The sequence below is a fragment of the Pseudorca crassidens genome, chromosome 13 (assembly GCF_039906515.1).
Source record: "Pseudorca crassidens isolate mPseCra1 chromosome 13, mPseCra1.hap1, whole genome shotgun sequence".
In the NCBI taxonomy this organism is placed as follows: domain Eukaryota; kingdom Metazoa; phylum Chordata; class Mammalia; order Artiodactyla; family Delphinidae; genus Pseudorca; species Pseudorca crassidens.
The window spans coordinates 30,942,987-30,960,875 of record NC_090308.1 but is presented as its reverse complement, the minus strand read 5'-3'; the positions used below and the strand labels follow the sequence as shown (position 1 = coordinate 30,960,875).

Below are 17,889 nucleotides of genomic sequence, written 5' to 3'. Positions count from 1 at the left end.
ACATGGGACGTTAGAAAATAATGTCCATCTTCCTGTTCACACCCTTTGTGTCTGCCTGTCCCGGACCTGAGGTCGTAAGTGTGGCATTGGGCTTTTGGCTTCTGGAGGTCATGGGTGATATTCCAAAACTGAGCTGAGGTTTAATGTGTGAGCGTTCTAATTACTTCTTTTTTTTCAGCTTTATTGAGATATAATTGCCATATAACATTATATAAATTTAAGGTGTACAGTGGTGATGATTTGATACATTTATATATTGTGAACGGTTTGCTACATTAAGATTAGTTAACATACCCTTCACTTCACATAATTATAATTTTGTTGCTATGCTGAGAACATTAAAGCTTCACTCTCATAGCAACTTTCAAGTATAGGATCCAGTATTGTTAACTGTAGTCACCATGCTGTACATCAGAGCCCCAGAACTTATTCATCTTATATCTGAAAGTGTGTTCCCTTTGACCAACATATTTTCCAAGCCTATCCCCCTCAGTTCCTAGCAACCTCCATTCTCCTTTTTCTATAAGTTCAGTGTTTTTAGATTCCATATGTAAGTGATATCATACAGTACTTGTCTTTTTCTGACTTATTTCACTTAGCATAATGCCCTCAAGGTTTATCCATGTCACAAATGGCAGGATTTCTTTCTTTTTAATGGCTGAATAATATTTCATTGTATATATATACACCACATTTTCTTTATCCATTCAACCATTGATGGACACTTAGGTTGTTTCCATGTCTTGGCTATTGTGAAATATGTTGTAGTGAACATGGGAGCACAGATATCTCTTTGAGATAGTGATTTCATCTTCTTCAGATATATGCCCGGAAGTGGGATTGCTGGATTGCATGGTAATTGTATTTTTAATTTTTTTGAGGAATCGTCATACTGTTTTCCATAGTGACTGCACCAATTTACATTCCTACCAATAGTGCACAAGGGTTCCCTTTTCTCTACATCCTCACCAGCATTTGTTATTTCTTGTTTTTTTTCCATAATAGCCATTCTAACATGTGTGAAGTGATACCTGATTGTGGTTTTGATTTGCATTCCCTGATGATGAGTGATTTGAACACCTTTCCATGTACTTGTTGGCCATTTGCATGTCTTCTTTGGAAAATGTTTATTCAAGTTCTCTGCCCATTTTTAAATAGGATTTTTTGTGGTTTTGCTATTGAGTTGTATGAGTTCCTTATATATTTTGAATATGAACCCTTTATCGGATATGTGATTTGCAAATATTTTTTCCTATTCTGTAGGTTGCCTTTTCATTTCGTTGATTGCTTCTTTTGCTGTGCAGAAGCTTTTTAGTTTGATGTAGTCCCACTTGTTGATTTTTTTTTTTTTTTTTTTGCGGTACGCGGACCTCTCACTATTGTGGCCTCTCCCATTGCGGAGCACAGGCTCCGGACGCGCAGGCTCAGCGGCCATGGCTCACGGGTCCAGCCACTCCGCGGCATGTGGGATCTTCCCAGACTGGGGCACGAACCCGTGTCCCCTGCATCGTCAGGCGGACTCTCCACCACTGCGCCACCAGGGAAGCCCCCACTTGTTGATTTTTACTTCTTTTGCTTGTTGTTTTGGTGTCATATCCAAAAAAGGCATTGCCAAGACCAAAGTCAAGGAGCTTTTCTCCTCTCCTGTGTTTTCTTCTAGGAATGTTATAGTTTCAGGCTTTAAGTCCTTAATTCATTTCAAGGTAATGTTTGTGAGTGGTGTAAGATAAGGGTCAAATTTCATCCTTTTGAATGTGGATATGCAGTTTTCCCAGCACTACTTATTGGAAAGACTGTCCTTTCCCCATTATGTATTCTTGGCTCCACTGCCAAATATTAGTTGACCATACATGTGTGAGTTTATTTCTGTGCTCGTGATTCTGCTCCATGGCCTATTATATGTCTTTTTTTATACTAGTACCATATTGTTTTGAAATCAGGAAGTGTGATGCTTCCAGCTTTGTTCTTTCTCATCATTGCTTTGGCTTTTGGGGGTCTTTTGTGGTTCCATATGAATTTTAGGGTTTTTTTTCTATTTCTGTGAATAAATGCCATTGTAATTTTGATAGGGATTGCATTGAATCTACAGATGGCTTTCAATAGTATGGACATTTTAATGATATTAACTCTTCCAGTCCATGAACATGGGGTATTCTTCCATTTATTTGTGTCTTCAGTTTCTTTCATCAGAATCTTACAGTTTTCAGTATATAGATATTTCACTTCCTTGGTTAAATTTATTCCTAAGTATTTTATTGTTTCTGATACTATTTTAAATGGAATTATTTTTAAAATTTCTTTTTCAGATGGTTCATTGTTACTGTATAGAAATGCAACTGAGTTTTGTATGTTGATTTTGTATCTTGAAACTTTACTGAATTCATTTATTAGGTCTTAACAGTTTTTTTGGGTGGAGTCTTTAGGATTTTCTATGCACAAGATCATGTTATCAGCAAACAGAGACAATTGTACTTCTTCCTTTCTGATTTGGGTGCCTTTTTTTTCTTATTCTTGCCTGATTGCTCTTGCCAGGGCTTCCATTACTATGTGGAATAAGAGTGGGGAGGGTGGGCACCCTTGCCTTGTTTCTGATTTAGAGGGAAAGCTTTCAGCCTTTCACCTTTGAGTGTGTTAGCTGTGGGTGTGTCATATACGGCCTTTATTATGTTGAGATATGTTCCTTCCGTACCCAACTTGTTGAGAGTTTTTATTACGAAGGGATGTTGAATTGTGTCAAATGTCTTTTCTACATATATTGAAATGATCATATGATTTTTATCCTTTATTTTGTTAATATGGTGTATCACATTGATTTATTTGCATATGTTGAACCATTTTTATATCCCAGGGATAAATATCCCTTGATTGTGGTGTATGATCCTTTTAATGTGCTGTTGAATTTGGTTTGCTAGTATTCTGTTGAGGTTTTTGCATCTAAATTTATGAGGGTATTGGCCTGGGGTTTTTTTGTTTTTTTTTTCTTATAGTATCCTTACCTGGCTTTGATATCAGGGTAATTCTGACCTCATAAAATGAGTGTTGGGAGTGTTACGTCCTCTTCGGGGTTTTGTTGTTGTTGTTGTTTTGGTGTTTTGTTTTTCTTTTTTTTTTGGCAGAGCTTGAGAAGAATTGGCATTAATTCTTCTTTATTTATTATTATTTTTTGCCATTTTACGGTTTTATTAACACAAACAAAACGTGCACACGAGCTGTCTATTCATTTTCTTCGCTGCGCAGCCTGGCGTTGGGCTTGGTGACTCTGATGGCCAGCTGGGCTGCTCTCTCCACAATGGCTTTGCGGTTCTTGGAGGAGATGTTGTGTGCAGTCTCAGCACAGTAAGATTTATTGCACATCAGCAGTTGGTCAAATTCACCCATAAAGCCATACTGTCCTGAGCTTTTATTTGTTGGAGGTTTTTGATTACTGATTTAATCTTAAATTTGTTATTGGTCTGTTCAGATTGTCTGTTTCTTCATGATTCATACGTGAAGGTTGTACGTTTCTAGGAATTTATCCATTTCTTCTGGGTTGTCTGATTAGTGACCTGTAATTGTTCACAGTAGTCTCTTATGATATTTATTTCTGTGGTATCAGTTGTAATGTCTCCTCTTTCTTTATAATTTTGTTTGAGTTCTCTCTTTATCTTGGAAGTCTAGCTAAACGTCTGTTGTTTTTGTTTTATCTTTTCAAAAACACAACCCTTATTTTCATTGATCTTTTCTACTGTTTTTCTATTTCATTTATTTCTGCTCTGATTTTTATGTCCTTCTGTCTGCTAACTTTGGGCTTAGTTCTTATATTTTAGTTTCTTGAGATGTCAAGTTAGGTTTTTTTTTTAAGAGTTATTTATTATTTATTTTTGGCTGTGTTGGGTCTTAGTTGTGGCACGCGGGATCTTCGTTGAGGCATGCAGGATCTTTCGTTGTGGCACGTGGGCTCTTCGCTGTGGCCCGTGGCCTTCTCTTTAGTTGTGGTGTGCAGGTTTTCTCTTCTCTAGTTGTGGCACACAGGCTCCAGGGTGCGTGGGCTCTGTAGTTGTGACGTGTGTGTTCCAGAATGCTTGGGCTCTGTAGCGTGCAGCACACAGGCTCTCTAGTTGAGGCGCGCAAGCTCAGCAGTGTGGCGCGTGGGCTAGTTGCCCCGTGGCATGTGGGATCTTAGTTCCCTGACCAGGGATCTAACCCACATCCCCTGCATTGAAAGGCAGATTCTTTACCACTGGGCCACCAGGGAAGTCCCAAGTCCGGTTGTTTACTTGAGCTCATCCTTTTCTCTTAGTGCAGGCATTTATTGCTATAAACTTCCCTTTTAACACTACTTTTGCTGGATCATAAGCTTTGGTATGTTGTGTTCCCATTTTTGTTTGTTTCAAGATGTATGTTTTTAATTTCCCTTTTGATTTCATCTTTGACTCATTGGTTGTTCATGAGCGTTTGTTTAATTTCTATATGTTTGTGAATTTTCCAGTTTTCCTCTTGTTATTGATGTCTGGTTTCATACCATTGTGGTCAGAAAAAGATACTTGGTATGATTTCAATTTTTAAAAATTTGCTAAGACTTGTTTTGTGACCTAATATATAATCTATCCTGGAAAATGTTCCACATGTGCTTGAGAAGAATGTGTATTCTGGTGCTGTTGGATGGAATGTTCTTTTTTGTCTCTTAGGTCCATTTGGCCTCAAGTATAGTTCAAATCCAATGTTTTCTTATTGATCTTCTGTCTGGATGATCTATCCATTGTTGAAAGTAGAGTATTAAAATCCCCTACTATTACTGTAATGCTATCACTCCCTTGAGATCTGTTAGCATTTACTTAATATATTTAGGTGCTCAGATGTCTTTGCTTCCAGTCATCTGCCTTCCTGGATCCGTAGCTCACTGGAAGGAGATGAAGGACTGACTGGGCATGAGAGATGAGCCCCTTAGCTTTTTTTCCTCAGTTAAGGGAGACAAGAAAGAGAATGAGTGGGAAATGTGCAGCATTTGAACACATGGCACCCACCCCTTTTACAGAAAAATGAAAGGATAATTTAACCTTGATCATCACTAGCAGGGAAGCAAAATGGCCATAAAATACTAACATCTAGGAATTTACTGTCATAATCCTAACTCTTCCTCGAAGAGTTTCCTATTTCTTAAATTACAGTGATAGCTCTGAAATTAAAAAGAATATTAGTTTTACAAGCTTATTTTAACCATTTCCTAGCAGTAGTAGTTGCTTTTGTCTTCATGGGAGGGCTGAGACTTTAACAACGATCCAGGCCAAGGGTTATAAAATTGCTGATCCTATGTGGCTAGTTGATTAGGAAATCTCAATTACCTGACGTTTGGTAGTGGTGAAGTAGAAGCAAATACATCTTGTTGGTGATTTCACATGTCTGATGAGGCTCCAGGTGGTGGGTATGTGGACTTTAGTAGTAGTAATCACTTTTGGACGAGAGAAAAACAAAAATCTCATGTAGAAATGGGGAACTTCCAGCATTGCTAGGTAGAATATTTTAAGATTGGGGCTAATGAACTGCTTTTCAACCTGAAGTCTTCAGGAACAGGCAGTCTCCTGCTTCTGCAAATACCAAATGAAAAGCCAAACCAGTATTCTTGGATTTATAGATCCAGTTTACCAGACTGAAGGACACTTGCTCTTTGTAACTAACTGAACTAGCCGGCCCCTGCATGCTGAGTTTCTGTGGCAATATGATCTCAGTGACCTGTCTTCTCTATTGTGGAATGTAGGTGATAAGAATGGAGGTGAGCCCGATGATGCTGAACTGGTAAGGCTCAGTAAGAGGCTGGTGGAGAATGCGGTGCTCAAGGCTGTCCAGCAGTATCTGGAAGAAACACAGAACAAAAACAAGCCAGGGGATGGGAGCTCTGTGAAAACTGAAGAGGCTGATAGGAATGGCACTGACAGTGACAACAACAGGAAATGAGACCCGAAGGCAGGCAGGCCCCCGCCGCTCCGTGAGAAGCATCCCTGCTCCCCTCTGCCGGGTCAATGGACTAATTTGCATTGTGCTATTTAAGTGTCTCTTGTCCAATCTGTGGAGATTGCCTAATACTTTCATGATCGATGTGTTTGCATTCCTGAAACACAGCAGAAGAGAAATGGAGTGCTGGGACTATCAGAGGAAATTAATTCATGAAGGAAGAATGGCCCAGGTTTTACGTGCCCTCAGCCGAGGCTCTGGGAGAGAGTATTTTGCGTGATGCCTCGTGGACTCAAAGGCCATGGAAGGGGCCTTGCCGTAAACGGAATACCACCATTTATATTGCTTAGCAGGGCATCTGACTACTTTATCTGAGGCCAGAACACACACAGAGCTAGCAAGTGCTATGATTAAAATGATCACTGTTGAAATTATTATCCATGTAGCTAGTCCATAATGTTCCATGTTTGTCCTATGTGTGCTGTCGCTATGCAGTGATCTTTATTTACAGTAAGTTTGTTTCACGTAAATGATATATTTTTGGTGAAATGCAACCTTTTCTATAAAATGTGGGCAGCATTTTAAAGGTTTCTTTTTAACTCTCTTTTGATAAGTCAGTGTACCATATTTAATGTTTTTCATTGGCATTTGTATGTAAAATGTATCATATAATTTTTTTTCCATAGGCCAGAAACCTATTGGAATCCGGGACTTAATTAATGAAGCTTTGCGTCGAGAGAGGATGGGTCTGCAGTCCAAAGTGAAACAGATAAAGGAACTTTTATTAAAGCCTGAGACTCAGGCCAAAATTAGGAGGGAGCTTTTTGAAGGAAGAGTCATTAACAACAGTAATGAAGGAAATGATGTTGATTTCAGCGCAATTTTGACGTAAGCTCTACGTTGCTATCATGGTACCAGAGTTTATGAAATCTTTTCAGCTCATTAAATAGCTCTTTGGTAAATACCACAGAAGTGTTCTGATAGAGTCTGCACAACAGCAAACCAACATTGGTAAGGAGTTAACAGTTTCTTACCAAAGAAAACTGATTCTGCACTGTTATTTTTAAGCTAGACTTGTGTTTTAGAATGTTTATCTCTATAATACCGAGGTTCATTATATAGAAAGGACTTCTTAATTAGCCATTGTGAGATGTTCGTTGGGTCCTCACAAATAAAATATACAGACTGTGGAAAATCATTTACAGACAAAAAGAAAAAACAGTATTTTAAGGGTAAGTTGTCTCCTGTTGACATGATTTTTGTTGTTAAATCAAAAGAAGCATTGTTCACATGTATCTATGCCTATTGTTACTTTTAATGAGACTTTGAATGTTTATTGATCACTAGTACTTGAATGAACATTTATAAATGTAATTATTGCAGTCACTGGTTAAGAATGTTTTATAATGTCCGTATGTATTACTTTTCAGTGATCAAAATGTAATTTGCTTTTTTTTTTTTTTTTTTTTTTTTTTTTGCAGTACGTGGGCCTCTCACTGTTGTGGCCTCTCCCGTTGTGGAGCACAGGCTCCGGATGCACAGGCTCAGCGGCCATGGCTCACGAGCCTAGCTGCTCCGTGGCATGTGGGATCTTCCCAGACCGGGGCACGAACCCATGTCCCCTGCATCAGCAGGCAGACTCTAAACCACTGCGCCACCAGGGAAGCCCTGCTTTTTCATTTCTTAATGAATGTTTGGGATTTTTATTTTCTACTTTTCTGAAGATAAGCCCCCGGTCTTACTGTATCCCTCATAATCTGAATTTGTTTGCACTGGTTCATTTTTAAAGAAAATTCTTGAAAAGTTTCCCTCCCATACGATAATCACTAGTAACAGCTTTTTCTGTAGTCAGTGTAAAATTGCTGCTACTAAGAGATTATGATGGAGGGGGAAATTATTAGAGATCAAATATGTAATCATTTTAAAGATAAAATCCAGTTTACTCATGGATTTTAGCTATTTTTTCACTGGGTAAATTATACTACATTTATTTATAAGTGAGTTTATGCATTTTCATGCCCGTTAATAAATGTATTGTTTTCCCTTGTTGCCTTTCTTCATTTTTTTTTTCCTCACTCTTAGAAGCTGTTGGATCTTTGTGAATATAGTGAAGTCAGAAACAGGCGCTCTGATACTTTAGTGTTTCTTAACTTTTACGTTTTTGTCCTTCACGCTAAGATAGCACAGCTGGGAGAGCACCTTTAACCTGAGACTTTTAAAGCTCTTCAAATCAGTCAGCTTCACAGAGAATTAACAACAGAACATTGAAGGCAAAGAAAATCTCAGTAGCATCTCATAAACTGCTAACAATGGGTCACTGAAGTGATATCAGTAGCAGAGATGAAGAGAGAGGGTCCATCGAGATACAAAGACCTGGGAGCTGCTTACCAGGAGTCCCTCCTGGGGGCGGAGGGCTTTACTGTTTGTAGCCGGCTTCCTTAAGTCAACCCTCGAAGTGGGAAGCAAAGATATTTGGGGGCTTGCCTTGTCTTTTAAGTGAGGAAACAGTCATAAGGAGATCAAGTGCCGTTTCCAAGGCCATTCTGCTGCTAGGGCACAGGACCTGAACTGCAACCCAGGGCTCCTCCCAGAACCTAAGTTAATAATATTTCAGGAAAAATAGCACTTCTTAACATACACCTATAAACCTCTTTATCCTCAAGGAGCTACTCCAACCCTTCCCAACAATTTGAAAGGCTTAAAAAAGTATCCTTTTTGCAATCTGAGGTTACATGCCCTCCTGTTCTTTTATTTAAGAATCATACCTCCCATCTGTGAAGTACCTGGCTGTGAGCGAGGTGATTTTGGCACATTATTACATTTCTTCCCCTCAGTGAACTTGTTAGGAAGTTACTGGTTCTCTTTTACAGATTAGGAAACTAGGAAACTGGGGCTCTAAATGGTTAAATGGGTATTTATAAAGCTAATAAAAGGTAGGGCTAAATTTAAACTTGGGTCTATTCTAGTTCAAAACCATGCTCTTTCCACAATGCGGCAGTTCCTCTCTCCACCGAGTACAAATCATTACACAAGTTAAGGATGTGGAACAAAGGGAAAGTCACTTTCTTTTGACCAGACCAGCTCCCTTGCAGCCCTGAAGTTCTATGAACATAGGAGAGTGGTCAGCTGATATGATGGAACTGGAAAAAAAAAAACCCAGATATTTAATTTAGGGATTAAAGATTCCAGTTTTGATCAGTGAAATCTTCATTTAAGCAGGTTTACAAAGACAATGGAAAGTGTACAGTAAGATAAATCTTCCTCTTGTTTCCATTTAAAAAATCTAATTAAGACATTAATTTGCAAAAATCAAAGTTTGGAATCGGAAATAATATGAAATGACTTTTTCCTCATTAGTCAAAGTCATAGAAGAATTGCTTGTTGGGTCACATAGATATACTGTGTTGTCCTAAATTGGTATAATATGTTATGTAGGCTAGTCTCTGAGAGGGAGGCTGCGTGGTTGGTGAAAGAGCATTGGTCTGGTCCAGTGGGTGGACCTGGGCCCACCACTGACGATGATTCTGAACAAACCGATTCACTTTTTTGTATTGAAACAGTGTGGTGCCAGGTGATCTCCAAGGACCCTAGACTCTTTTTTTTTTTTTTTGCGGTACACGGGCCCCTCACTGTTGCGGCCTCTCCCGTTGCGGAGCACAGGCTCCGGACGCGCAGGCTCAGCGGCCATGGCTCACGGGCCCAGCCGCTCCGCGGCATGTGGGATCTTCCTAGACCGGGGCACGAACCCGTGTCCCCTGCATCGGCAGGTGGACTCTCAACCACTGCGCCACCAGGGAAGCCCGACCCTAGACTCTTTGTGACTATACTTCGATGCTAGTCCTGCTGATTCCATGTCTGGGACAGCTACCCATGGGGCCTTCTTGACTGGGCTGCTGTAGTGCATCTGTTGTCTACAAGAGACTTAGAATTCTAGAAGGCTCTGTCAACGTCACATAGGGAAACCTAGTGGCACATATTGTCATTTATAACCAGATTCCCACATTTTCAGTCACTGGTAAAATAGTAGATCCTATATAAATAGTTTAAGGGATGTCAAAAAAGTAATATTTTCAACAGCAGGGCAAGATTCTGCCAGCTTTGAACTTGGTCCCATTTATACTAGATCATTATTGTATTAACCTACTTTTCAGTCTAAACTAACTATAAGCCTTTGAGATATTCTAGATTTATAGCTAGAGCATACTTAGGATTCAAACTATTCACTCCAAAATCCCAAATGTGCTTCTACCTGGTCATCCCAGCAACCAGATGCTCCCGTAGGGAGGTAATTACAGTAGTTTTGACTTCACACTCTAGATGCCATTTCAGACATAAGACTAATAAGGCATGTTGGTACCTCTATACTTGATCATCAATTCATAAACTAGCTATCAGATTATATAACAAATTAAGAATTTATTTCATTATATAATCAAAGAAAAGGAACCTATAGTATCTCCAAACCTAAATTGATGAATGGATAATCTATCATCATCCATTATTTTCATCACTTTCAAATAACGGTTTTATCATTGAACAAATTGTGGGTGCATTCCTGAATAACAGGTTTTCCAGGTAGTCATATAAAAAATAAATAAACCCAGTGTACTTTAAAAAGAAGTTTCCAAGCCCCTACATGAGTTTGATGGCAGTACACATTCTTAACAAGACAAACCCCTGGATTATTCATTCACAGTAAAAATGAATATTAGTGTAACCCACTCTGAGTCAGTGAATTTAAAATTCTGATACTAGCTAGAGCATTTCTTTCCTGGATCACTATTTTGGGGATAAGAAAGCTTGTTTATAAAGTAATTTGAGAGCAGATGGAAGGTGCTATTATCAGCTCTAGTATAATATCCTCAAAACTACTTATTTGCATTCATTAAATGTAACTGATAAATTCAGGCAACTTGGGATTATTTTAAAATGTAAACTGCAATACTTATTCCCCTGTGTAGTCCACAATTAGTTACTCATTGGAAGGCCATGAAGTTCTGTTATAGCATCAAAGATAGGAATAATTAAACTGAGAAATCGATTCATTGTTTCTGGGAAACTTATGTTGCTTTCCCTTTAGTGGTTCAAGTGACTTCTGAAAAGCCACTGTTCTGTGGCACTGCCCTATATATTTATGTGTAAAATTCTTTGACCCATTTGCTTACAGTCCTGTCCACTTAAGCTGCTATATGGTATATGGAGCTCTTGTTCTTAGGTAACCATACAGCAAATGGGTACAACACTTTTGATTACTCCCCACACTTCCTGCCAAAAACCACATGGACACAAAGTCACCATGATTATGCCTTTGAAACAAAGTGCACTGTACTTTTTTTTTTGCTTTTTTTAAAACCACATACATGTTATCTTACCCCATAATTAAAAGCATTTTTTTTTTTTTTGGTAAATGCTCATGTGAGATATGTAAAGGTGTAAGAGGTGAGAGGACAAAGAAATAAGAGGCGTAGAGCTGGACAGGAATTGCCATGCTGGGACTTCACTGGTGGTCCAGTGGGTAAGACTCCACGCTCCCAATGCAGGGGGCCCGGGTTTGATACCAGCTCGGGGAACTAGATCCCAGCAGCTAAGAAGTCTGCATGCCGCAACTAAGAGTCCTGCGTGCCACAGCGAAGATCCTGAGTGCTGCAACTAAGACCCAGTGCGGCCAAAATCAATCAATCAATTTTTAAAAAAAGGAATTACAGAGCTGAGGAAAGAAACAGCAGTGATAGGTAAGCATCAATCCAGAAAATATCTGATATGCTAACTGAGGTAGGGAAAATAGAATGAAAGTGCAACAGTGGGAGAGACTAAATGTATCTTTTTAAGATGCTATAAGACAATTTTGGAGGCTGTTTTTATCAGGTCCATGCTTGGGAAGTATCTTTATGGAGGGAAATGAGATGAGGGCTTTTGATGATTTTGTGGACATTTGTCACAGTTGACTGCTCAACATCTTTTGAACACCCTTCCTGTGTTTGGGGAACCTCCTACCCTGTGAGCCCTGCTTCCCTGGGTAGAGACCCACAGTAGAGGCCAGGAACTCACCTTCTCAGCCTCCTTTGTCACTGGGGTTTAGATGTGATCTGGGCTCCACCAAGCAAGAGGGAGACCTTGTGTGAAATCAGTCCATTCTGGTGAAGATGGTGGAGGGAGACCCAGGTCTCAGAAACTACAGTGGCAAAGGTGCTATCTGGGGGATCCCATGACCTGCATAGGTGGTACATGCTGGCAGAGGCTGGTGGCAACAGCATTTCCCTGGAGCATCTGGCAGTGAAATGAGGCATTTTTCCTGCTACTTGGCCACCCAACCTGATTCTCTGGACCTGCTGGGGATTCTGTGAGCTACCAAATATCCTGTAATGTAAAGTTCCTTTTCCACTTAAACTAGCTAAGTTATTCTGTTGTTTGCAACTAAAAGTCCTAATACAGGACGTACTCCGCTAAGTCAGTATATCAACACAAGGCACAACTGGCATTTTGAATTGGACACCTCTCTGTAGTGTGAGCCTGACCCCTAGGCGCTAAATGCCAGCAGCAGACTCCAGTTACTGTGACAACTAAACATGCCCCCCACACTAACCATCCCCTCCAGATGAGGGCACCATAGCCCCCAGCTGGGGAGCACACTATGTGCTCTCCTAACAGCATTAAAGAGTTAACAATGCTTCCTCTCCTGCCCATTCTGTCAAGAAGTAATTTAGGCCTTAAAAAGGATGTATTCACTTGGGCTTTCTTTGTATACATTTATCATGTCTCTGGGTAGAAATAAGAAAATGAAACCACCTGCGTATTTTAAGTGATATGGGTCAAAACACCTAGTAATTGCACGAGGAAGATGGCAGAAAGCATCAATTGTGATGGTAATGACACCATTGTTGAAAGAATTTTATTGGTTTATGTAATTTCGGGGGGCAGACTTAGAGATTGAAAACAGTTGACCTCCAAATTCTAAAACAATATGAGGTGATTGACATTATTATGATAGGGCTCTGTCTTATCCATTTTATTAAAAAATAAGTATTTTACATATGCTTAAGGACAGAAGTTTATAATAAATAGATGTAGGGATATTTTAATGTAAGAAATGTTAGAGATATTTTAGAAATATAAAAATTTTTAATATACCCAAAATATTAATATTCCCTGAGAGAATATGGTAGAAAGGTTTCAGCTATAGAATGGGAAAGCACTATTCCTATAGGGCTCTACTGAAACCTGGAGAAAGGTGGATTCCTGAGTTAAGTGACGCACGTAGAAATACAGACAAAAGTTCAATGGAGCATTCAAATCAAAGAAATGTAGTAAACAAACTAAAAATGAGTACATTACTATAGATTGTGGAGAATTCAAACTTCCTGTTTTAAGAGAAACTACCAGTCTTTAGTGCATTCAGAATGTGTCTTTCATGTTTATACTAAATAAATGTTTGTTGCTTAACATAATCAAACATTACAGAAGATCTATGAATATCCTAGACCTAACTACAAGGAAATGATAGAAAGAAGGATGTTTAGGCCTGGGGTAGACTGGATTATTGTTTCCAGTTCTTCTCCTTTCCCCGTATCCTTCACATGTGACTGCCTGTTTCATGTAACTTTACAGTGAATCCCACCAAAGGCATAATATATTTCTTTGCCCTACTGATGTTGGGCTTGGCCAAGTGACTTGCTTTGGCCAATGGGATGTATGTGGATATGAATCAAGCAAAGGCTTGAAATTTAGAGACATGTGAAGCCAACCTGAACCAGACCTATGGCCTAGAGCCAAGCCCAGCCAAGTGCAGTTGTGACTAGCAGACCCGCTTCTGCAGACACGTGAGTGAGAACCACATGCTCACTGTTCTTTGCCACCTGTTTTTAATTTATATTTTGGCTGCACAGCATGTAGGATGTTAGTTCCCCCACCAAGGATTGAACCCGTGCCCCCTGCAGTGGAAGCATGGAGTCTTAACTGCTGGAACGCCAAGGAAGTCCCACCTGTTTTTGTTGTTGTTGTTGTTGTTGTTGTTGTTCTTATGCAGCATTATTGTGGCAAAAGCTGACTAGTGTAGGACCTATGAGTCAAACTGAAACACAACAGCAAACTCGTGCTTAAAAAAAAGGCAATAGCATCCAGGGAGGATGTACCATTTTGGGGCTGTATGGATTTCATATCATATAATTTAGTTTATTTTTGTTTTTGAATAATATACATAATATATGTTTATATATGCATATAAAATGTTAACAGTGATGAGTTCTGAGATTACAAGTGACTTTACTTCCTAATTTGTGCATTTTCATATTTTCAAAATGTTATATGTTAAACATTCTTTTTTTTTTTTTTTCTCGGTACATGGGCCTCTCACTGTTGTGGCCTCTCCTGTTGCGGAGCACAGGCTCTGGATGCGCAGGCTCAGCGGCCATGGCTCACGGGCTTAGCCGCTCTGCGTCATGTGGGATCTTCCTGGACCGGGGCATGAACCCACGTCCCCTGCATCGGCAGGCAGACTCTCAACCACTGCGCCACCAGGGAAGCCCTAAACATTTATTCTTATAAATCAAATCTTAAATGCTATTTTAAAATAAAACTAACCTATTGAGATATCAGACAATTCATTGCATTGCAGCCATAAGGAAGTACTACATAATGATTGCCTTACTCAGAAATAGGGCCCATTCATTCATGCATTCGTTCATTCACTCACTTTTTGAACATTTCCTCGGGGCCAGATACTGGGCTGGGTGCTTGGTATGCAAAAAACCCATGTTGAAATGATACATGATGTATTGATATAGGTGTATTTATTCCTTTCTCTGTAATCTTTGTTTCCCCCATTTCAAATAAGACCCTGTCTTTGGTGGGAGGCTACCACCAAAATAGAGAAACAAAGGAGGCTGCTTTTTATAGCTTTGGCTTTTGGGCTCCCAGTGCCCCAGTTCTTGGTATAAACCACAGGTTTGGCTAACAGGATGTTGGAGTTGGTCTCTGTCTGCTGTCATTTCCACTGAGGCACTAGTAAGCTGATACAGAAGAAGGATGTGTGTGTGAGAGAGACCCTTCCCCTTATCATATGTACAAAGGGAGTGACACCCAGACCCGTCAGTGGGGTCAAGGACACAAGAAAGGGATAAAAAAGCATCTTGTGTGGAGGAGGTATTTGGAGCAAGCTGTGCTTTATACCTTATGCTCCTCCTGGTGGGGACGGCCTGCTGAGAACTGCAGAAACTTTTAGTATAGACAACTTCATCTAAACTTCATCCAAACGCCTGCACTAAGAGACGTAACCAAACTCCGCCATGACTTCTAGTGGCCTAAGGTTATGTCCCTGTGATGACCTAGTCCCCCTTGCAGTTCCTGTCTGGAAAAGGTCAAGGCTGCCAAAAGAATTTTACCATTTGTTCTACCCAACACCTGATGTAGGCCCCTGACCTCCCGTTCTTAGAACACTGACTAAAATGCTACTAAACTTATAGCTGTAAATATTTCCTCAGTCCCTTTGAGAAATATTTGTATCTCTTACAACCCAGGAGAAATTTCTCAGAGACCTGAAAGCCATTCCTTTGAATTGTACTCATCAGGAAGTAGAGGGCTTGTTCCCCATCTGTTGGGAGGGTAGAAACCTGTCTTCCGTAAGCGCCAGTGAGCAGACACAGCTGGCCTGATACCTTCATACTGACCCACCCTCTGCTCACCTTCTGTAAAGGTTCACTTCGCCAACTCTGCTCAAGTCCCCGCTTTGCTTCCCCTTCCCACTCCCTCAGCCTCCCTTTAAAATGCCAGTGACCTCTGTGCAAATAGGACTGGAGCTCAGCTGTCTCCCCTGCTGCAGTAGTTACCAAATAAAATCGTGGTTACCGCTTTAATCTCTGTCCAGCTTTGTTTATCCTTGAAGCTGCCCCCTCGCCTCATTCTCCCTGGGGGTTAGAGGCACAGAGGACCCTGCCTCAGGCATCTGAGACAACGAAGCCCACTGTGGCTGCGTTCACTCCCCCTGGGGAGTGTAGAGGATGAGAAAACGTTGACTCACCGCCTTGGGCCTGGCCTGGCCACCCAGGGTGCTGGAGAGGGTGAGAAGGCCTCAGCCAAGGAGGCCTGGGGAGGGACCGCTGGGCCTTCTCAGACGGAACTCTATCCTCTGGGCTGCGGGGAGGGGCTCGGGCAGGAGCCCGAAGGGGCCCCCAAAGAGGACACTTCCATCACCTGTTTTCTCGCTCGGGAATGCCAGCTTGAAACAGGTCTTGAGGGCATGAAGCCACCCAGGCCAGGACATACTGTTTTCTCCCCTCGTGTCTCCTCCTGCCTGAGCTGCTACTGTTATAGGGAGCGAGGAAGTCAGAGGAGTGAGTGGGGGGCGCAGGGGGAGGACTGTGCCTCCTTCCCCGCTCCTGGCTTTCAGCCCCCAGCAGCCCAGGCAGGGGCTGGGCGTGGAGTTTGACTCTCACCGGGACTGGACATGCTGATGACTGAAAAGAGATGGCGTGTGTTCCTCAAAGTGACTATGGGAATATATATATTCCTATATATATAAATAAAGAGAAAACACAAAATCCCCAAGGGATTTGCAAATATTTTTCCTGGAGAAGGAGAAGAAGAAGCATGGGCTGAAGTTTAAAGGGATGGGAAAAGAAAAACAAAGCTCTGCTGGATAATGTCACCAGTTCTATTTGTTCAACAAACTGCTCGCAGCAGGATGACTGACTGAATCCGGCTCTCATCTTCTCTGCCCAGGCCAGATAAGGGCCTCGAAACTGGGGGTGGGCCGGGGAGGGCAGGGGAGCAAGTGGGCAGCACTGTGTCCTCCACGCCTCTGCTGTCTTGCTCTGCTTGGGGTGATGCTAGGACCCTTCCCCTTTTTTTTTTGGCCGTACCACTCGGCTTCCGGGATCTTAGTTCCCCAACGAGGGATTAAACCCAGGCCATGGCAGTGAAAGTGCCGACTCCTAACCACTGGACCGGCAGAGAACTCCCCCGACCCTCCCCCACTTTAAGTTTGGGGTCTGAGAGTAGAGGCACCCTTGGCCCTGTATCTGGTGCGAGTGCCAGAGGTGGCCAGCCTGACATAGAAGTGCCCCTTTGCTGCGGTCCTGGACGCCATCTGTAAGAGTAGAAATGGCGATGGGGTTTGTTTGGACTTGAGGCAGAAAAGAGCCCGTGGCCCACTGTGGGATGAATTTTCTGAGGACTCACAGCACCATGAGAAAAGATCTGAATCGATCCCAGAATGGGCAAAAATATACATCGGCCAAAATCAAATATTGTATACAAAGTTGCAGACCTCACTAATAATTAGGTCAAACAAGTTAAAACAATAATGAGGTATCTTTCTTTAACCTATCGAAGAATAAAGATTTAAGTAAAGATTTAAAAGTTTGGTAACATATTAGCTTGGTGAAGTGTGAATCAGGAACTCTGGCATCCTTTTGGTAGGAATATAAATTGATACTATATTTTGGGAGGGTGGCTGGTGAAATTTATGAAAATGAATAAACTGAAAGTGTTGACCCAGCAATTAATTCCACTTCAAAAAGTTTTCTATAATTACACTTGCATGTCTTTGCAAAAATATGAGTACAAGGATGTTGACTGCATCATTGCTTATGATGGTGGCAGCAACAAAAATGAATAACTGAGAATCAATAAAGGTGTGATGAATAAGTTATGGTACATACCAATTATGCTGCTGTGAAAAAGAATGAAGTAAGTATATTTATTTTGAAATACAGAGATCAGGAAGCATATTAAGCAAAATGCAAAGCACAAGACAATATGAATAATATGCTTCTATTCGTGTGTGTTTTTCAAAAGAGTGTGTGTGTGTAAAGCATGTATATACAGGGAAAGTTCTGGAAAGATACCCAAGAAATCATTGAAGATGCTTCCTTTGGAGAGATGACTGAGCGTCAGGAAGCACACTGAGATTCGCGTTCCATCCGTGCACACTGGGTAAGATAAGCAACTCTCAGACCAACAGACTAG

General features: G+C 41.0%; 1 protein-coding gene across 7 annotated transcripts in view; it reads left to right on the top strand.

The window, feature by feature from the left end:
- AKAP7 (A-kinase anchoring protein 7) overlaps positions 1-7,970 on the top strand; it is a 140,878-nt gene extending 132,908 nt beyond the window's left edge. For 4 of the 7 annotated variants that reach the window (XM_067702081.1, XM_067702080.1, XM_067702083.1 and 1 more), the window contains one exon: positions 5,735-6,758. In XM_067702081.1, the coding sequence (XP_067558182.1) occupies positions 5,735-5,931 (197 nt within the window). In that variant the 3' untranslated portion in view covers positions 5,932-6,758. Of the gene's footprint in view, positions 1-5,734 lie in introns of all 7 variants that reach the window. The other 3 variants (XM_067702082.1, XM_067702084.1, XR_010933685.1) reach the window with 2 other exon arrangements.
- Positions 7,971-17,889: the final 9,919 nt, after the last annotated feature.